At 37.6% G+C, this 17,383-nt stretch overlaps 1 protein-coding gene across 1 annotated transcript; it reads right to left on the bottom strand.

Annotated features, from left to right (window-relative positions):
• Window positions 1–2,477: 2,477 nt before the first annotated feature.
• LOC127958402 (sorting nexin-18) lies at window positions 2,478–17,045 on the bottom strand. Its single transcript, XM_052557266.1, has 2 exons — window positions 15,233–17,045; window positions 2,478–4,089 (listed from the first exon to the last, which is right to left on the bottom strand). Exons 1-2 carry the CDS (start codon window positions 16,695–16,697, stop codon window positions 3,836–3,838), a joined length of 1,719 nt encoding a protein of 572 aa, XP_052413226.1. The 5' UTR covers window positions 16,698–17,045; the 3' UTR covers window positions 2,478–3,835.
• Window positions 17,046–17,383: the final 338 nt, after the last annotated feature.

Here is a 17,383-nt window from a genome sequence, read left to right as displayed (position 1 = left end):
AGAAAAGGGACATGTATTTTGATACATTTCAATCACCTTTATTTTTTATTTTCCAACATTTAATGATGGAATCATTGTTTCTTTTTCTTTTTATCATTATTTATTATTACCAAATCTAATTCAAAAATTGTGAATAAAATGTAAAAGTTTACATTTAGATTTTACAGCATTTTTTTTCTCATTTCTGAAAGATTATGTGATACTGAAGACTAGAGAAACAGCTGCCGAAAATACTGATTTTGATGGGAATATATTACTTTAATATATATTAAAATAGAAATAGCTAATTTTGAATAGTTATAATATTTAACATTATTACTGTATTTTTTATCAAATAAATACAGTACAGGCAAGATGGATTTCAAAAACATTATTATCAAACTCAAAATCTTTGAATGGCAGTACAGTTCATATGTATTCCTTTTTAATATCACTTAAGAGTATATTCCTTTACACTATATTTATATTTATTTATTTTCCCCTTTTGTTTGCTGGCTTTCTTACTATGTAAAACTGGCATAAAAGTACAAATATCTCCAAAAATGATATAAGACAACAACACAGTTGTTTTTCTGCAGTTAGGTCAACGTTCTGAGCCATTATAAAGCCACTCATGTCCTCGTGGTAATATGATAAACATATCAGCCATGTAACAAGGAACAGCATTCACTGTTTGTGTGTTTCTCAAATAGTGTTTGATACAGTCCAGCATCAGAAACAGAGAAAACCTTTTGCCAGTTAGACATACTCAGTGAGCTGCTATGACTGAAATGTTCTTCAATTATTAGGGAGGAATTTGAATTTTGTTTTCAGATGCGTTTTCCTTCTGGCTCATGGTTGCAGCAGAAGCATTCCTCAAGAGGGTGGACCTGAAATTGAGTTTAATATGTGAAAGATTCTCAGGACTCCAGTTTGGTTGTTACAAAAACTGAAAACTCACGCATTACTAGTAGTACGAATGACCCGATCACAGAGGTTCTAAAATCTGAATAAAAATGGAAATTTAAATAAAATATTAAAATGAATAAAATATACATTAATGTTCTAATAATTCTCTCTCTCTCTCTCTTTATATATATTTTATGGGGAACAGCTATTATGATGATTCATTAATTATTTATTTAACATTTTACATTGGATTGAATTTAAAGTGAATGTGGTATTTTTGAAATGTACTGAAACCACACACTGCGATATCAACCCTTCAATGGCTCCGCTGGGAAGGACTTGTGTTCCTGCTGTTGCAAACATCTGGAATGCCATTGAAAGCATTCTGGCACCCACAGCGCTGCATGCCTTGTGCTCTGGCAAGTGTTCAATATGTGCATTCATTTTGTTACACTAGATGTGCCTAACGGCGTAGTCACGTGCTTACACAGCAGATGCGCTCGCACTGAGAAATGCTGGGTGACGTAGCCTAAACAGGAAAAGGCCGAGACATTATTTCATCCAAACTGTTTCCGAGTTTGGACCGGTAAGAAAACAATGAGAGAAAATGGTAAAAATCACATGAAATGACCTAGCTGGGGGACATTTACTGCATTCCTAAGCATCGCACCATTGTGTTTGATAAGCTTGAATAATACAGTATTGTCAAATAAAGCAAATGATTCATGCGTCTGGACGAGCTTGATACTGATGTTTTGGATCAATGTGCAATTTTAATCTCAGAAATCTCAAAAACCTCCAGTAAAATGAGGACTTTGAGACAGGAGTGCCCATGGCTGGCATTAGTAGGCTTGCTTGGCACACCTCCCGGAGACCCGTCCCGCTGAAAGCCAGTGCTGAGGAAAGCGGCTGTGCCCGGGCCAACTAGAAGAGCAGGCAGGTCTGGCAAACAGACTGCGTTCCCACGGCTTGGCCTTGAAAAAGTGAACACTCCTCTCATTACCACATCACCAACCCGAAAAATCACTCGTAAGTGACTGCAATCACCTTAATATTGTTACCGACTAATACTAGAAAAGCATCAAATGAGTAGATGGTAAATAGACCATTAAGTCCACGAAGTGCCTAAATCCAATAGAGTTTGCAAAAATAATGCCATTACCGTATTTTACGGACTATAAGTCAGATTTTTTTTCATAGTTTGGTTGGTGTTGGTGGTTGCGACTTATAGTCAGGTGTGACTTATTTATCAAAATTAATTTGACATGAACCAGGAGAAATGAACCAAGAGAAAACATTACCGTCTACAGCGGCGAGAGGGCGCTCTATGCTGGTCTGTGTTCCTGTAGTCTAGACTGAGCGGGATAGAGCGCCCTCTCACGGCTGTAGACGGTAATGTTTTCTCTTGGTTCTTGGTTCTAAATAAATGCGACTTATAGTTCAGTGCAACTTATATATGTTTTTTTCCTCATCATGACGTATTTTTGGACTGATGCGACTTATACTCAGGTGCGACTTATAGTCCGAAAAATTCGGTATATTATAAATATCTCACTCCCATCATGAGTGGCAAACAGGATTTAAAGTGATCAGTGTTGAGAATGTTCTTTATTGCGGATGCAAATGAACAATCACATGTGTCTATCATTATTATCATCATGTACACGGTGAAAATATCTCTTCAGCCAAACCTCATGATAGTGTTGACAAACATCTGCACCCATTTTCACATTTCATGCAGCAACACCAGTAAGAAGATGCATTTTAAAAGCTTTCCTCCATCCTTCTACACAACACTCACGTTTGCACTGAAACTGCGTCATTATTGGTCATATATACTGAATAAATCAGGAAAAGAGAAAAAAAACATGCTCTTTTAGGAAAACTGTTTGAAATGCCTAGCTCAAAACACATACAATACAAAAATATATTCAGTGCTACAAGCAGTTAGATGAGCAGTTTATTTGGAATCTTTTAACAATTCAGGACATCTAGGTGTGGTTTATCCTGCACAACGAGAAGTAAAAACGCGCAGAAGAAAATAAACTGGATTCTCTGAGCACCTTGGGACCATTAGTTTTGAGTATTATATATGAAAAAATTGTGTCCAAAATGAACTCTTGTTATCCTGAGTGTGTTGTGCTTCCTGTTTTCATCACAATTTTTAGACTCCTGCTCAATTGTCTTCAAGTGACGGCAGGTGATCTGACAACGGCTACTATTTCTCTCTCAAATGCATATTCTGTTTTGCACTGGAACCAAAATATCAAGGGGAGGGGAAGGGGAAATAAAACAGACGGGATACCAAATTTGGGCATTATGTCCAGCTACTCCCACGCTTATCTCCAAACACGAGCCAGCTACTCCTTTGCCTGCCATTTTAAGCAGACGTGACATTTGTATAAGATATAATAAAATCAAACTTCGTAAAAACAAATCTCAGAATAAGAACAATATATAGTTATTTTTAAGAAATGATTAAAATACCAACGAGACAAGATTGGAAGGCACAACAGTGAAGACAGCGTATCTGTTGGGTCTGTAAACATCTAAGAACGGCTAAGAGGGTCTAGAGGGTCTAGGGTCTTTCAAAGGTGCCAATGAGGAGCCACGCAAGCTCCTCGAGTCATATCAATATCTCATTCATCCATGTGAAGAACATGTTTAAAATATGACATTAGTAGCAGGATGCAGCGAAGACATTCGACACTCTGTTCTCATGTCTGTTTTCCTCGTTAGTTTCCCAGAGGAAAACACAGTCCAAACTCACTATATACTTGCCCCAAACAATCTTCAGTTCCTTATAATGGACGTGTATTGTATGGGGATAGAGTTCATACATTTTAGACTCTTGGTTTGTCGTATATTGCTAGGGGCTGGCTAATTTGCGCCTGGCTCTCTGCCAGGCAAGGTGAAGCTCTGTTGATCCCATCTGAACAGGGTTCATTTAGGCATCGTCATACTTCTGCAGAGCCTCCTCCAGCTTGCCTGTGATCTTCTGGAAGAAGCTGATCTGCTGCTGTAGGTAATGTTGCATCTGGGACTTGAAGTCCCGCACTCGCGTCTGATGGAAGTGCTGGATCTCAGCCAGTGTGGCGAAAGAGATGATGTTGCAGCGTTCCCTGATCCCATCTGCCTGCTGGCCCTCCATCTTCCCTTCCTCTACATGCTTCTGGCTCTCCTTCACCTTCGTCAGGGCACCTGTGAAGAGAGCGGAACCAGGATGAGATTAAATATCGACTCCGATTCAATCAAGGGGAAAGTTAGGATAAATGGCTCAACAGGTTATGATCGTCTGTACTTCTGCATGACTGTGAAGAGACCATGAGGTCACATTTTTGATACATTTATTAATTTACTATTTAATCACTGGCATGTTTGTAGACCAGGTGTTTTCATAGTTTGGGAAAGTATAAGACCACATCAAGTTACGTATATAGACCTTCCTGATGAAGAACTTGACACTGTCTATTTCATTTCTTCTTGTCTCTGCTCCAATTGCTTATTATTAGTTTATTCTTATTTATTGTTTACTTTAATAAATGCTTTGCTATAGCCAGCACACTTCATTCTAACACAGTACAAAAAAGAAAAAGAAAAAAAGGAAACACTGATTTCACTGAAGCTGCTGCTACTGAACATATGTTTGAACTGAACGCTGGTTTAAAATCTGTTGTTCCAGATCTTGTGTCTTCTTCAAGGGGAAGTGAAATGAATGAGTAATGTGCAATGTGAAATCTGCATCAAGCCCTGCCATTATTGCAAAAGAGTCTTGCAAACTCTTCGAACGTGGAAGTTACATGAAATGCAGTAAAATCATGTTTTCCTGTTAAGAAAGCTTGACTGTACCAGATTGGTAACATTTTTGCAGCATCAGCAACAGACAGGGCTGCTTTTTTTCTTACCGGAAATGACTTAGCAGAGGGAAAAACACTTGCGAAAGTGCGGTCTAAAGAAGGAAAAAGAGAAGTGTTTATCATTAGCATACACAATATAATAATATACTTTAAGTCGGTCATTATCGGAAATCAAACCCAGACAGGATGAGAAGGTCACTTTAAGGGTGTTTATTTTGCTATAGTGACCAACTGACTGTACCTCATCATGTACATGGCTTCTCAGTAATTAAAAAATATGCAATCAGGGAATATTGATTAGAGAAAGGAAAGAGCTTGCAGGGTGATATGAGAGATGTGAAACTAGCTGTGCAATTCAAGTCGACAATTTCATTCTATAAAGATGTTTGACAGCAGAATGCCATGATTAACCCTTCACAGTCGAGTATCACAGATAATATGTTAATTCACACAGTGAACGCGATTTCACAAAATACAACATGCTCCTGGATCAACATCCCAAACAACCAATCACATTTGAGGGATACATTTACAGGAACTGTTTGTTTTAGGGTTACAACAAGGGTAATTTAGCTATCATTTCCTACTGATTTTTGGGATAAATTATGGGTAGATTTATGTTTAGGTTTAGGGATAGGTCTATGATTTTGGACATTAATGTACTGATCCAGGAACATGACTTGGCAAAATCACGACGACCAATTTCTATGTATAATATAACTATAGAAAAATGCTCAAAACAAATAGTAAAATGACTACGGGACTGACCGTGCTAAAACTTCCCACAATATCAGTAAACTTCAAAGACGTCACTTTTTCCAGCCTAGTTCACATTGCACTGATGGGAAATGAAAATGAACTATTTAGTGTCACTTTTAGAGTTACTTGACATGATAACAGTCATAGTCATCAAACAGGATCTTCAACCTCATAAGTAAAGAGAAGTGCGTCTAACTGGAAGGAAGAACCATTACTGCTGCTTTGAGTGTAGAAATGCTGATGAGAATAACTGTATATTGGTGAAATAGCAGATGTTAAGTAAATACTTAATAATACTGTACACTTCAGGAGTAAGTGGGATAGTAAAAAAACTACGTTTATTCAGCAAGGATGTATAAAATTGATCACAAAATGATTTCTGAAAGATTATGTGATCATTAGAGACTAAAGACTTGGGTAATGGCTGCTGAAAATTCACCTTTGCCATCACAGAAATACATTTTATTTTAAAATATATTCAAATAGACAGGTTATTGGAAATTGTACTGTTACTGTTACTGTTATGCTATCAAAAAATATTGGTAAAGTATAGAGATTTCTTTCAAAACATGAAAAAAAAAACCTTTTGAAAGGTAGTGTGTATTTTGTTTGTCTTTGGGAATGAAGATGTCCCGACCCCTCACTCAGGCAGGCAGTCAGGGTTCCTGTTTTACTCATGTCAGAAATACTGTTTTTACTTGAGAAAGTGGCTTTGTTGGTGGCTTCAACAGTAACACATCATTTCTGAAGCAAGTTTATTAATAAAAAACTACGAAGACAAAAACTAGAAGTGAAACTAGAATAAAAATAAAAATGGAGAGTTTACAAAAAAAAAAAAACGAAAAAAAAAAAAAAAATTGAAACGAAACCATAAAAAGTGCAAACTGTGACTTTTTAGGAAGGGACGGTCTGATGCAGCGGAATCAGAAATGCTCTGATAAAAAAAAACAAAAAAACCTACTCTAAAATTACAGAAATTGTTCCAGTTATTTAAATTCAAATAAAGGTATAGATTCTAACTATATCTTATGATCTGTCATGATATAATCATTTACTTTAAAAGCTGTGTGTATCAGTGGAGTATGGAGCACAGATGGCTGACTTCCCTCCTCAGTGAGAAGAAACATTCAAGACATTCCCAAACATCCCATCCCCCCAAACTCCACACATTCTGCCTTCTGGCCAAAGAAGCCTTCACTTCAGTGTAACCCAGATCCCTGAAATTCCTCAAACACACACACACACAAGCATACTGACTCACACAAATGCCGTTCAAAAGAGCACAAAGAGAAAGACAAGTGCATTTCAAGGAAGACAAGATTCAGGTCAAAGATGAAAGACAGTAATACAGTAAAAACATTCATTTTACATGTGAAATGTTCTCTTTATAATCTCTTTACTAATTATGTTTCTTTTTAAGGAATCGAATGCATTCAGTTATTTTTGCATCACTTTTTTTTCCACTACTATCTGACTGAGACCATCTTTTTCCTTGAGAGTGGAAACACTAGTCTCCTGCAGACATTATTTACACAGGACTGTGTTGGTTTTGCTGTGGACAAGGATTTTTTTTTTCTTTTCTACTTTTACATGCAACAAGTGTATTTACACAGGAACCACACCTAAATGTCACGTTGTTGACAATTAAGATTAAAGTCATAATGGAACAGAAGTAGAGAAAGATATTTTCTTCCATATTCTGATGTACATTAGATTAAAACTGGTTATCAAAAAAGGAACAAAAAAGGTCAGCAGGGACTTTTTTCTTATCATTACAGTTGTTTTATTGGGGATTTTAAGATGTGGCTGCTGCACTCAAAAATGAAGGCAAGCTTGCAGTCGTTTGTATTGGAGCGGGGTTTAAGTTAACTCAATTCTTTCTAGTTTCTGAATAAGACTGAGTTTAAGACATCTTAATTAAACATGCCAGCCCAATACATTTTTTTGAAAATGAAAAATATACATGTATACATGTTCACAGTAAGATCAATAACATGCATTTAATAAATATGGCAAATTTTCATTTCTTTAAAGGGGACCTATTATGCTTTTTCACCATTTTAGTCATTAGTGTCAGGGGTGTGCAGAGGTGAACTGGTGTTCTGAAATGAGGAGGCAATTATTATTATTTTTTAGGGCTGTCAAAAATAGCGCGTTAACGACGTTAATTAGTTGTTTGTCGTTAATTACGTCAAATTTTTTAACGCATTTCACGCATGCGCAGTGTGACAAATTATTCAGGTCAGGAAAGTCTCGTCGATCTCTGAATTCTCAAGATAGTAAAAAACAGCGGCGAGCGCCACGACGAAAACACAGAAGAAGCTTAAGGTTTTACCCCATTTACTCTCAAATACATTCATGCCAAGCTCGATAAACAGAGACAACTTTGGTAGTTGATACGCTGGAGCTTCTTCCTGTTATAGCGTCCTGTGTTTCACACTGCACATGCGCAGAGCGCCTACATGCAATCCAGCGAAAATTACAGCTGTTTGGAAAAGCATATGCATTTTTACTTGGTTTTACTGGCACTTGAAGCCTTCAGAACGTAAAAAAATATCGATCCTAAAGTATTGTGGCAGAGCAAATGAACACCTCCCAAAAACAAGAGTGCCCAGAGTGCTGCTTATGTGATGGTGGAGCATGTTTGTGTTTCTCTATGCATAATTTCATAGATATGTGGCTATATTTAACCACTGGTTCACCTAAAACCCTTACTCTATCAGTAGTTAAATGGCATGGTTTGATATAGTGCTCAGGTAAATTTGATCCAAGTAAAAGTTAAACTTTTGAAATTCAGAAAAAAAGAACCACATATTGATGAATCAATACATGAAAATTATGTATCTGTGTCCAGTTATTTATCTTTTGGTAATGCATTTCAGGAAACAAAAATGGTTAGGATTCAGGTGTAATTGCAAATAGTGATTAATCATGATTAATCCACTGAAAATTCTGATTAATTTGATTAAAAATTTTAAAATATATATATTTATATTTAATATATTTAAATAATTTTAAATATATATTTTATATTCTTACATTAACAATGTAATGAATATTCTATTTATTAAAGTCATGTATGTTTCTCATAGGGCATTCTACATTTAACCCGCCACCAAACCCACAGCACTTAAAGGGCTCTATTTTAAGTCTATGGGCCGAAGGGAGGCAAGCCTCCGCTGTAACTTTACCTGTGGGTGTCGCTGTTGGGGACTGTTACTTCATAATGTTATATTAAGTAACATTTGAATTGTTTTATTTCTTTAGTATCGACCACTTTCTCATTCAATTTTTTGAGGAGACACTACCTCCCTTGCCTCCTCAGAGGAAATGCCCCTGGTCAGTGTGTATGGTTAGGCATAAAAAAGATCTACAAAAAGGTACAAAACTCTAAGTTCACTCCAAAGGGAGATAATTCATTTTTAAAAAGTCCCTTTTCAAGAACTACATAGAACGGCTCGTTTGAACTACAGCGTTGTTTTCCGGGGTTTTGTGATGTCATGAAGAGGCCCATTAGAATAACCTTAAAATAATTCTGCCTACATAAATTCAATTGCTGGTGGGTGGGGAGGGGTTGTGGTTAGAATGCTTGGTTGAGTGCATCAGACAAGACGATGAAGAAGACATGCTGCTGTAGCATCAGGTTTTCGCAATGTTATTACACATGCACCTGAATTATTATGTATATAAATATGTATGTTACAATTATGAAAATGTTTTTAGAATAAATTCCTGACAGTACAATACTGGACAATGATGCAATCTGCACAATTTACACTTCAATTATGAGACTACAGTGTTTCCCATATATTGAGTGTATATCACAGCTTTTCTGAAGGAAACCGACTGGCTTCAGAAAACTGAATGTCATTTCATCATGCATGTAATGTCTGAAAAAGCAGCATTTGAGAGTGGAAAAAAATATTTCTCGCCCAGAAAGATGCATAACATATATATATATATATGTTATGCATCTTTCTGGGCGAGAAATATTTTTTTATCAATTATTTAGAGATACTTTTGATTATTACAATTTAATTAAAATGGATTCCAGAAAATTAATGAAAAACTGAATTTGCCAAAAAATAAAATAAAATTCGAGAGGAAAAAAAAAATTATATTAATTTTTTTCTAAAACTCTAACACAAAAGCAACATGGCATCCCCATACCATGTACAGAGCGGGAGTGGAGACCCCTTATCTGACATCTTACAGATTACACAACTAACTAACATCTCAGTTAATAATAGTACATACTAAAAATAGGATACATTAACATTATTCAAGCCACCAAAACATGTTTTCTCAATCAAGGCTTTAGTTTGAGTACATTTATTGCTAACAATCATGTATTAAAACAGCCTTTAGTAGGTGGAATATCAAACATAAGAGCTACTACAAGGCTGCAGCACAAACCAGTTGTATGGAAACAGTCTGAGAAAGGACGAGACACACGTGGGAAGCTGCGCTCGACTGGGCCGCTATAAAGCCTGCTGCCGCAGAACCTCTTCAGGCATTACGTAATAGGTACTATTACACAACACAATCCTGCCGTTGAACTGAGACCAGAGAACAAGTCCCATACTGATTCCCGACCATATTACCCTGACATGGATCATGACATTTGACACAGGACTTTGGTTGGATGATAACACAGGTTGCTGGTTATATATTCCAGCCTTACAAACAAAGAAATCATTTGGCTTTTCAAACAAATGAGAAGGCAAATGCAGAACTCACTGGCAAAGGTGAGTGAGAGCAAGTCCAATTTGCTTTGGAACTGCACCATTATATTCATGGGTATTATGAGGATAATACAAAAGTCATCAGCTGTGAATTACAAGACATTTGCCAGAATAGAGACCAATGAATTTTAGCTTTGAGCCCATTTCAGAAGCTGCTGCCTCTTCTTTGGTGGCTGACGCTAATCATTATCTTCCTGATAAACAGCAGAGACAGTGAAGGCTTAAAGTAGCAATTAGGTTCTTTCCCTCACGGTTGATGGATTAATATGGTCGTTCACTCCAATATTAATGTTTTGTCATCAGCTACTCACACTCATGCCATTCCCAACCCTGCATTATTTTTTCTTCCTTCAGTGAAACACAAGAGAAAATACTAGGCAGAATATTCCAGCTGCTCTTTGTCATACAAAGAGATAAAACCAATACTTGTATTCAGCATAATGAATTAAACTGACCAAAGTGACCGTGCAGACTTTTGACATTGCTACAATACTATAGTCAAATGTTTTTAACTCTCAAAGAATTCAAAAAAAAAAAAAAAAAACTATCAGTTTCTACCCAAATATTACATACTACTTCTAACAATAAATATTTATTTAACAGCATATTGATGGCTGCTGAAAATTTAGCTTTGCCATCATATTAAATTACATTTATTTAAAACATTCAAATAGAAAACAGTTATTTTAAATTATAATATTTAAATTCATTTACTAAAAAAAAAATTAGCCTTGGTGGGCATAAAAGACTTATTTAAAAAATATTTCAGTCATGACATGTCTTGGGATAGGCCTAGATTGTAAAATCTTTATATAAAAAAATGGTCTTGGTGGACTAGATCAGCTAATGCTTGGATCAAAAAATTAAAAGGAAACATATTGCTGCTGCTAGAGAGAGGAAGATCCCTAAAGCAGATAGGCAGGTGGTGCTGGGGAGGTGGTGGCTTAGATGAGGACCCACACTGCGTGCACACAGTATTTATCCAATACGTCCTGGTTAGGTAAACAGTAATGTGTAAGTGAATCCAATTGGCTGGGAACACTGAAATGAACGAACCAATTAGAACACAAATAGAGTTTCATGGCTGAACTGTTCATTTTTTTTAATCATGCTCAACGTGAATTTATGTCATTTTAAAAAAAGAGAAGTCTTTTTGTCCTTTCAAGCAAAAAAGGTTGGGTAGATAATGACATCATTTTCAGTTTAAACTCACTTGTTTTTGATGGGAAAATGACTTAAATGTGCAGGAAGCTTCTGTCTTACACTAAAGCTACATTTTGGCTTCAGAAGACTTGGAAGAAAGCACACTTTAGAAAATCTTGTGTTTCATGAAAGAGAGGAAAAGCTGAGAAGGTAAATTATGCTGAAAGAGGGTCTTTCCAGACTTAACCTCAAGGGATAATGGTAGACATTGCTACAACACAATGAACACTCAAAATGTGTCAAACAGGCAACAGGTTTTAGCTATAGCCTTGCTGTGTGTGGTTGAGGGTCTATGCAAAATGCTAACTTCCCCACTTATACTAACCACATCACATCACATCTGAGTCAATATTTCCTCTCATTGTCAAAAGAAACACGTACATCAATGCACGTCACAGAGAAGCAACGAAAAAAAAGGATCCCATTAATATCAACGTCAGTATGTTCACTAATGGCTCTCTAGTACCTTCAATTCCATTGCTAATGGAGGTTCTATAGTGACGCAAATCAATACATGCTGTACTCGTGTATTTTATCTAAAAAATAAGAAAAGAAAATGTATAATTTATCCCCGTGGACATTATGAATGCCTTGAAATTTGATAATCTCACACACAAAAAAAAACAAAACACCAAAAGCATAATATTATATTTACACAGGTAGTGTTGTCAAAAGACCCGTTACTTCGGTACCAAGTCGGTACTAAACAATTTTAAATGTGACGGTACCAGGTTTCTTTAAGTACCAGTAGTACCGAGGTCCCGTTCAAACCCGGTTCAGTGCTGCGATTTCTGCGAAGCAGAAAACGAGGACGGAATCTTAAAATCTAGTCATGAAAATGAAACGTACATTTTAATATGGACAGTCATGGAATTGTCAAAGTTAGCATAAATTGATCAAATCAAATCTCCATATGGACCAGTATCTGTAAATGTTAAGCCGCAAAAGTTGTTTGAAATATGAATCCGTGGTCTGCGTGTCTCTGTGTGGCAATGAATGGCAGAGACGTGCGGGTTTGTTTACTACATAGACTGAAGCGCATGACGCTTGCATTAATTTCAGCATCTGAGCTTCAGAGTTCTCTCTCCATCAAGTGATCTGAACTTTTCAGTTCATCTCAATGGACGCACAGCACACCTGTATTTGATGCTCATTTCATTGGCTGGCGCCATTACTATTTTTTTTTTTACAGAAACCCTCAATGACCAAAAATACCTTAAGCATCACCACCAGCCTTAAGTTCAGTTAAAATGACAAATAATGCATTCATTAGGCCTAAAAGTAAATTTTTTATAAAGGCATTGTGCTAGAAATATTACTATTATTTAGTAAAATGTATGTGATACTGCTACTACTGTTGAAAAAATGTATAAAACTTTATTTTTTAAAGAAATAAATCACAATATTTCTTCCATGTTTTAATTTTAATAGCAAATCCCCTTTATTTACCAAAAATAAAATGTGTTTAAATTTCATAAATTAAAAGACAAATTAAATTTGGGTGAAACTTGTTTACTGTTTTTCATAATTATATAACTTGTAGAAAAACTTTAAACACAATTGTATAGAGTATAAGAAGTATAAAGAATGGCATTGGTTTTATTTTTAGTGCTAAAACGTTTTTTTTTTTTAATTAGCATATTTTTGTGTTTTGCTTTGGTACCGAAATTGGTACCGAGAACAGTGGATTTTCACTGGTATCGGTACCGAATACTGAAATTTTGGTACCGTGACAACACTATACACGGATAAAAGCAACTCAGAAGCTGTCATCTGTTGTTTACTGAGGTGTGTTGTGGTTTATTTGGTTGTAGACTCTGATATGCAGTTGTTATATGGTATTGATTTTCCTATCACCATGAGATTTATTCAAAAAAGTGGCAGCATTTGAGTGGGAAAACAGATGACAAATGACAGTAAGATGAAACTGCAACAAGATACAGCTATACAACCAGAGTTCAAGGCCAAAATGATCATTATAGCTTCTGAAAGCTAGATAACTGAATGTCTATGGGGACATGAGGCAGGAAGTGGTTATCATATGGACCCCACACACCCCTCAGGGGGTTTGTTTGAATGGGGTTTTGTTTGCCATTAGACATTCTAGTCACAGAGGTGATAGAAGGTGGACAGGTTTACTCATAGTTTTTTACTGACTCAGTCAAGGCATGGAATAAATGAGTTTCTTAATAACCTGTAGATGTTTCTCAAATTAACTGTGAAATTGTGGGTGAAACAACAGATACAATGGAGAAAATATGTAATTTTAGCCTTTATAATAATCTATAATAAGACTGTTTCTTTCATTCTAACTTTATATGGTGACAATGACAATAAGAATTTACTCAAATACTCTACACCTTTTGGCAAATGCTCATGTATGGCATATGGGCTTCAGCAAGCAGCAAGTGACCTCAGTGCTAGACTGTCAGCTGGATCTGTCACAGACTGAGGCCTCTCTGCTGGAAGTACGACACAGCATTTCAATTTTTCCAAAGCATTGTGCAAACACAATAGAATGATGGTGTCTACAGCACCAGTTTGTACCTCATTAAACATCTGGTTTACACATTTAACTCTCATAAAAATAAATATAGCTACATTTAGGACACTTTTTTTTTTAAAGCTACAAGATCAAATCAGATCAGACGAATACTGCCGCCCTGTAGCTCGTAGACATCTCTGTGGGCTTTGACAAAAGCACACTGTTTGTTCATGCTGTGGTTTCGAGTTGCCACATACGTGTGGACTGTTGAAACAGCAAGAAAAACATACAAGACAATAAATATATAAATGCTAGGCTATATTCTTAATATCCTTGCTAAAAAAAGGTATTGGGGGAAAAAAAGTACTGACCCCAAAACCCTTGAATGGTAGTACATACATATATATATATATGTGTGTGAAGTCTTGCCTCTGGGCTCATAAGCTTGTGACAATTTTTTTTTTTCTAATGATAGATGTGGATTTTTGTTTGGCCATTTCATGTGACTCATTAACTGCATCATGACTACTGCATGATGTAACTGCAGTGAAACTGAGAAAAGATTATAAAAAACATTTGAAATGAACATTGTCTTGACTGAAAAATGTATGTGATATCATGCGTTTTATGAGAACTACATTACAAGCAAATAGCTCCATCTTAAAAATGACTGAGACAAAAAAGGAAGTCTATCTAAATAATGATCTCAGACTGTAACTCTGCAAATGTTAATGTAATCTTCATACATATTTGAGCAGTTAATCAAAACAGCTGAACGTGCGTTCGTTACACCTCCTGCACCCTCCTTATTTGTATTCAGAAGCATCATGGTTTCAGATTCCTACATGCTTTTGATCTGAATTAAAATGACTCTCATTTTCTAATGCGATCAAGGACATTATCAGCTGTTAGGTGTTAGAAATGTGTCACAATGACATCCATGTTCAAATCAATGCCATTCACTGGATGATTGCATGTGTACTGAAACTCCCCCGCCAACCTTCTTTGAACAATGCAGTACGTCAACAGTTTCAGTTTTGTCATTGTATGAGTCTAATTTACCGGCCACAGAATAAACACACAACAGCTCATCCCATGTGACTCAGCAGTCAGATGAAACCAGGACGGCCAGTGAACTCTTCAGTGCCACTTCAATTCAAACAAATCAGTCAAGCAAAGCAAACATTTCTGAGAGCAGGTGACCCTGTTGTCTATCATATCCACTGATCTCAGTCTAAACACAGTTTCAAGCATATTTCTATTATAAAAACATGGTTAAATAAGTGAATGCATACCTTTCTGTACATGAATGATATCTGGGTAATTGGTAAGGTGTCCTTGGTACAGGGCTAACAAATCCATCAATGGGTCCACATCTTGTTTAGGCTGCTCCACAAAGAAGTCTCCGATAGCTTCGTAGGCTTCCCCGGTATACGCAATTGCTTGGTTCAAACCGACCGAGTATGACTGCTGGTCCATCTCGAACGCTTGGTTTAGATACTTAAAAGACAGTCCCACTTTCTGATACTCTTTCTTAAACCCGGCTATCTGCTTCCTTGCGAACTCATTGAGTGTGGCATTGACTTGGATTACGCTGTCATCCATTTTCTTGGTGAAGGCCTTGAATCCGTCAATCCTGCTTTCGACATCTTGCAGGTCAAGAGGGGCTGCTGGAGTGCTGATGGTGAGGAAGAAGTTGGCACCGACCATTTCGTCCTTCTCGGCTTTCCTCTTGCCTTGCTTCCAAGACTTCTCATCCGTGCTGGAGCAGGTGAGGAAGTGCTGGAAAACGTCACACCGGGCTAGTACAGGGTGGCTGGTCATATGATTCATCCACCATATCAACCCTCTTCTCCTTTTCGAAATGAAGTCTTCTTCGAAGCGGCCGGTGGCTTGTTTTTCAGGGATGTGCGGCACTGAAATGACAGGAAATTTCTCCACCAATCGGGCGTAGAGCCAATCGAAATGCTTATATCTTCTGTTGACCTGGTTCTGCGTGTGGGTGGGCGTCAGCTTGTAGGAAATGTAACTTTTCATGCCTTTGAATTTGGTCTGCTTGGTGGGGTCATCAATAGTGCAAGTGAACGGGTATGGGTTCTCCTGCCACTCTGGACCGTACTGACCCATCACCACGCAGATTTTATCCCCATCCTTCACAAAGCCGGACGCTTCCCCCAGCACAAACGCCTCACCGCCCGACTTCACGAAAGTGGAGAACCTGTTCAGATTTCTGCTGACCGTTGCTGAACTTTTGGCTTGCTGTGCACCTCTAGGCATGGAGGAGGTAGAGATGCTGTAGCCAGAGGGTCCGTTTCCTTCATAATTCCTATATCCTCCACCAACAACCCTTGGTTCATCAGCTACAGATGAGTGATCGTCCCAGTCGTCATCCCAGTCATCATCACTGGCTGGAGTCCCTGGATGATGATGTTGTTGTTGCTGAGGTAGTGCAGGGTAGGCTGTGATGCTGGATGCTGGTGCAGTGCTGTAGTTCTCATGAGTCTGATTTTTTAAGTCAAAACCACCAGTGGGGATGTTGGCATATCGAGAGTTGTTGTTAAAAGATGAGAAGGTGTCAGTCCTCAATATCTCGACGTAGGACGCAGGCAAGAGCCCTCTCTCCCCTCTACTGTTCGACCCCTCCAGCCAGCCCTCAATGTCCTGTTCGCTGTACAGAGTTATAATCTCGTGCTCTTTCACCGATATCTCTCCTGGGTTTTCTGAATTAAAGTCATACAGTGCTCTCGCTCGCAAAGCCATATTTCCAAGCTGCGATGAATTTAAAAGCGTATAAGGTTAGCGAATCAGCAACCCAACTCCAACCCAAACTCACTCGCTCGCTCCCTAAACTGCAATACTGACAACAACTTGCGCGTCAGCGTCCTCTTCTCACTGGTCCTACGATAACCTGACAATCAATCAACTGTCGCGCTTAAAATCCTCAGAGCATGAGCAGAAGTCATTTCTTCCTCTGTGGAGTTTACCGCCCAGAGCCCCGTTGCTGTTCGTCTGTCCCACACAGACCGCAGTGCATACTCACTCACCCACCCACATCACACCGAGCACAAGCAAGCAGTGCAGATAGTCGAGGGGCGGAGCTGGGAGCTGAGCACAAGGCAGCACGAATCAAACCAAGTGAGAAGTGACTGATTCACGAGAGTCGGTTCTTTTGAACGGTTCTTTACAATGAACTGTTTTAATGATTCTTTCGCCATTACGTCTTCACCTTAGATATTAAATTCTCCCAGTTAAATGCCCTAAAAGCCATGTGTAGTCATATGTTGCTGTTCATTACACGTTCCCTCCAAGCTCTGTTTGGTGCTGCTATGATTCAGCTAAAAAAACATGAAGTCATTTAAATGATTTGCCTTGCAAAAACATCATATTTTTGCAAGCTTTAAAATGTTATAAAAAAGCGCTGTTTTGTATGTGAACTGACAACACTG

Source organism: Carassius gibelio, chromosome B5 (assembly GCF_023724105.1).
Source record: "Carassius gibelio isolate Cgi1373 ecotype wild population from Czech Republic chromosome B5, carGib1.2-hapl.c, whole genome shotgun sequence".
NCBI classification, from domain to species: domain Eukaryota; kingdom Metazoa; phylum Chordata; class Actinopteri; order Cypriniformes; family Cyprinidae; genus Carassius; species Carassius gibelio.
The sequence above is the reverse complement of the archived record's forward strand: the minus strand, read 5'-3'. Positions and strand labels throughout refer to the sequence as shown.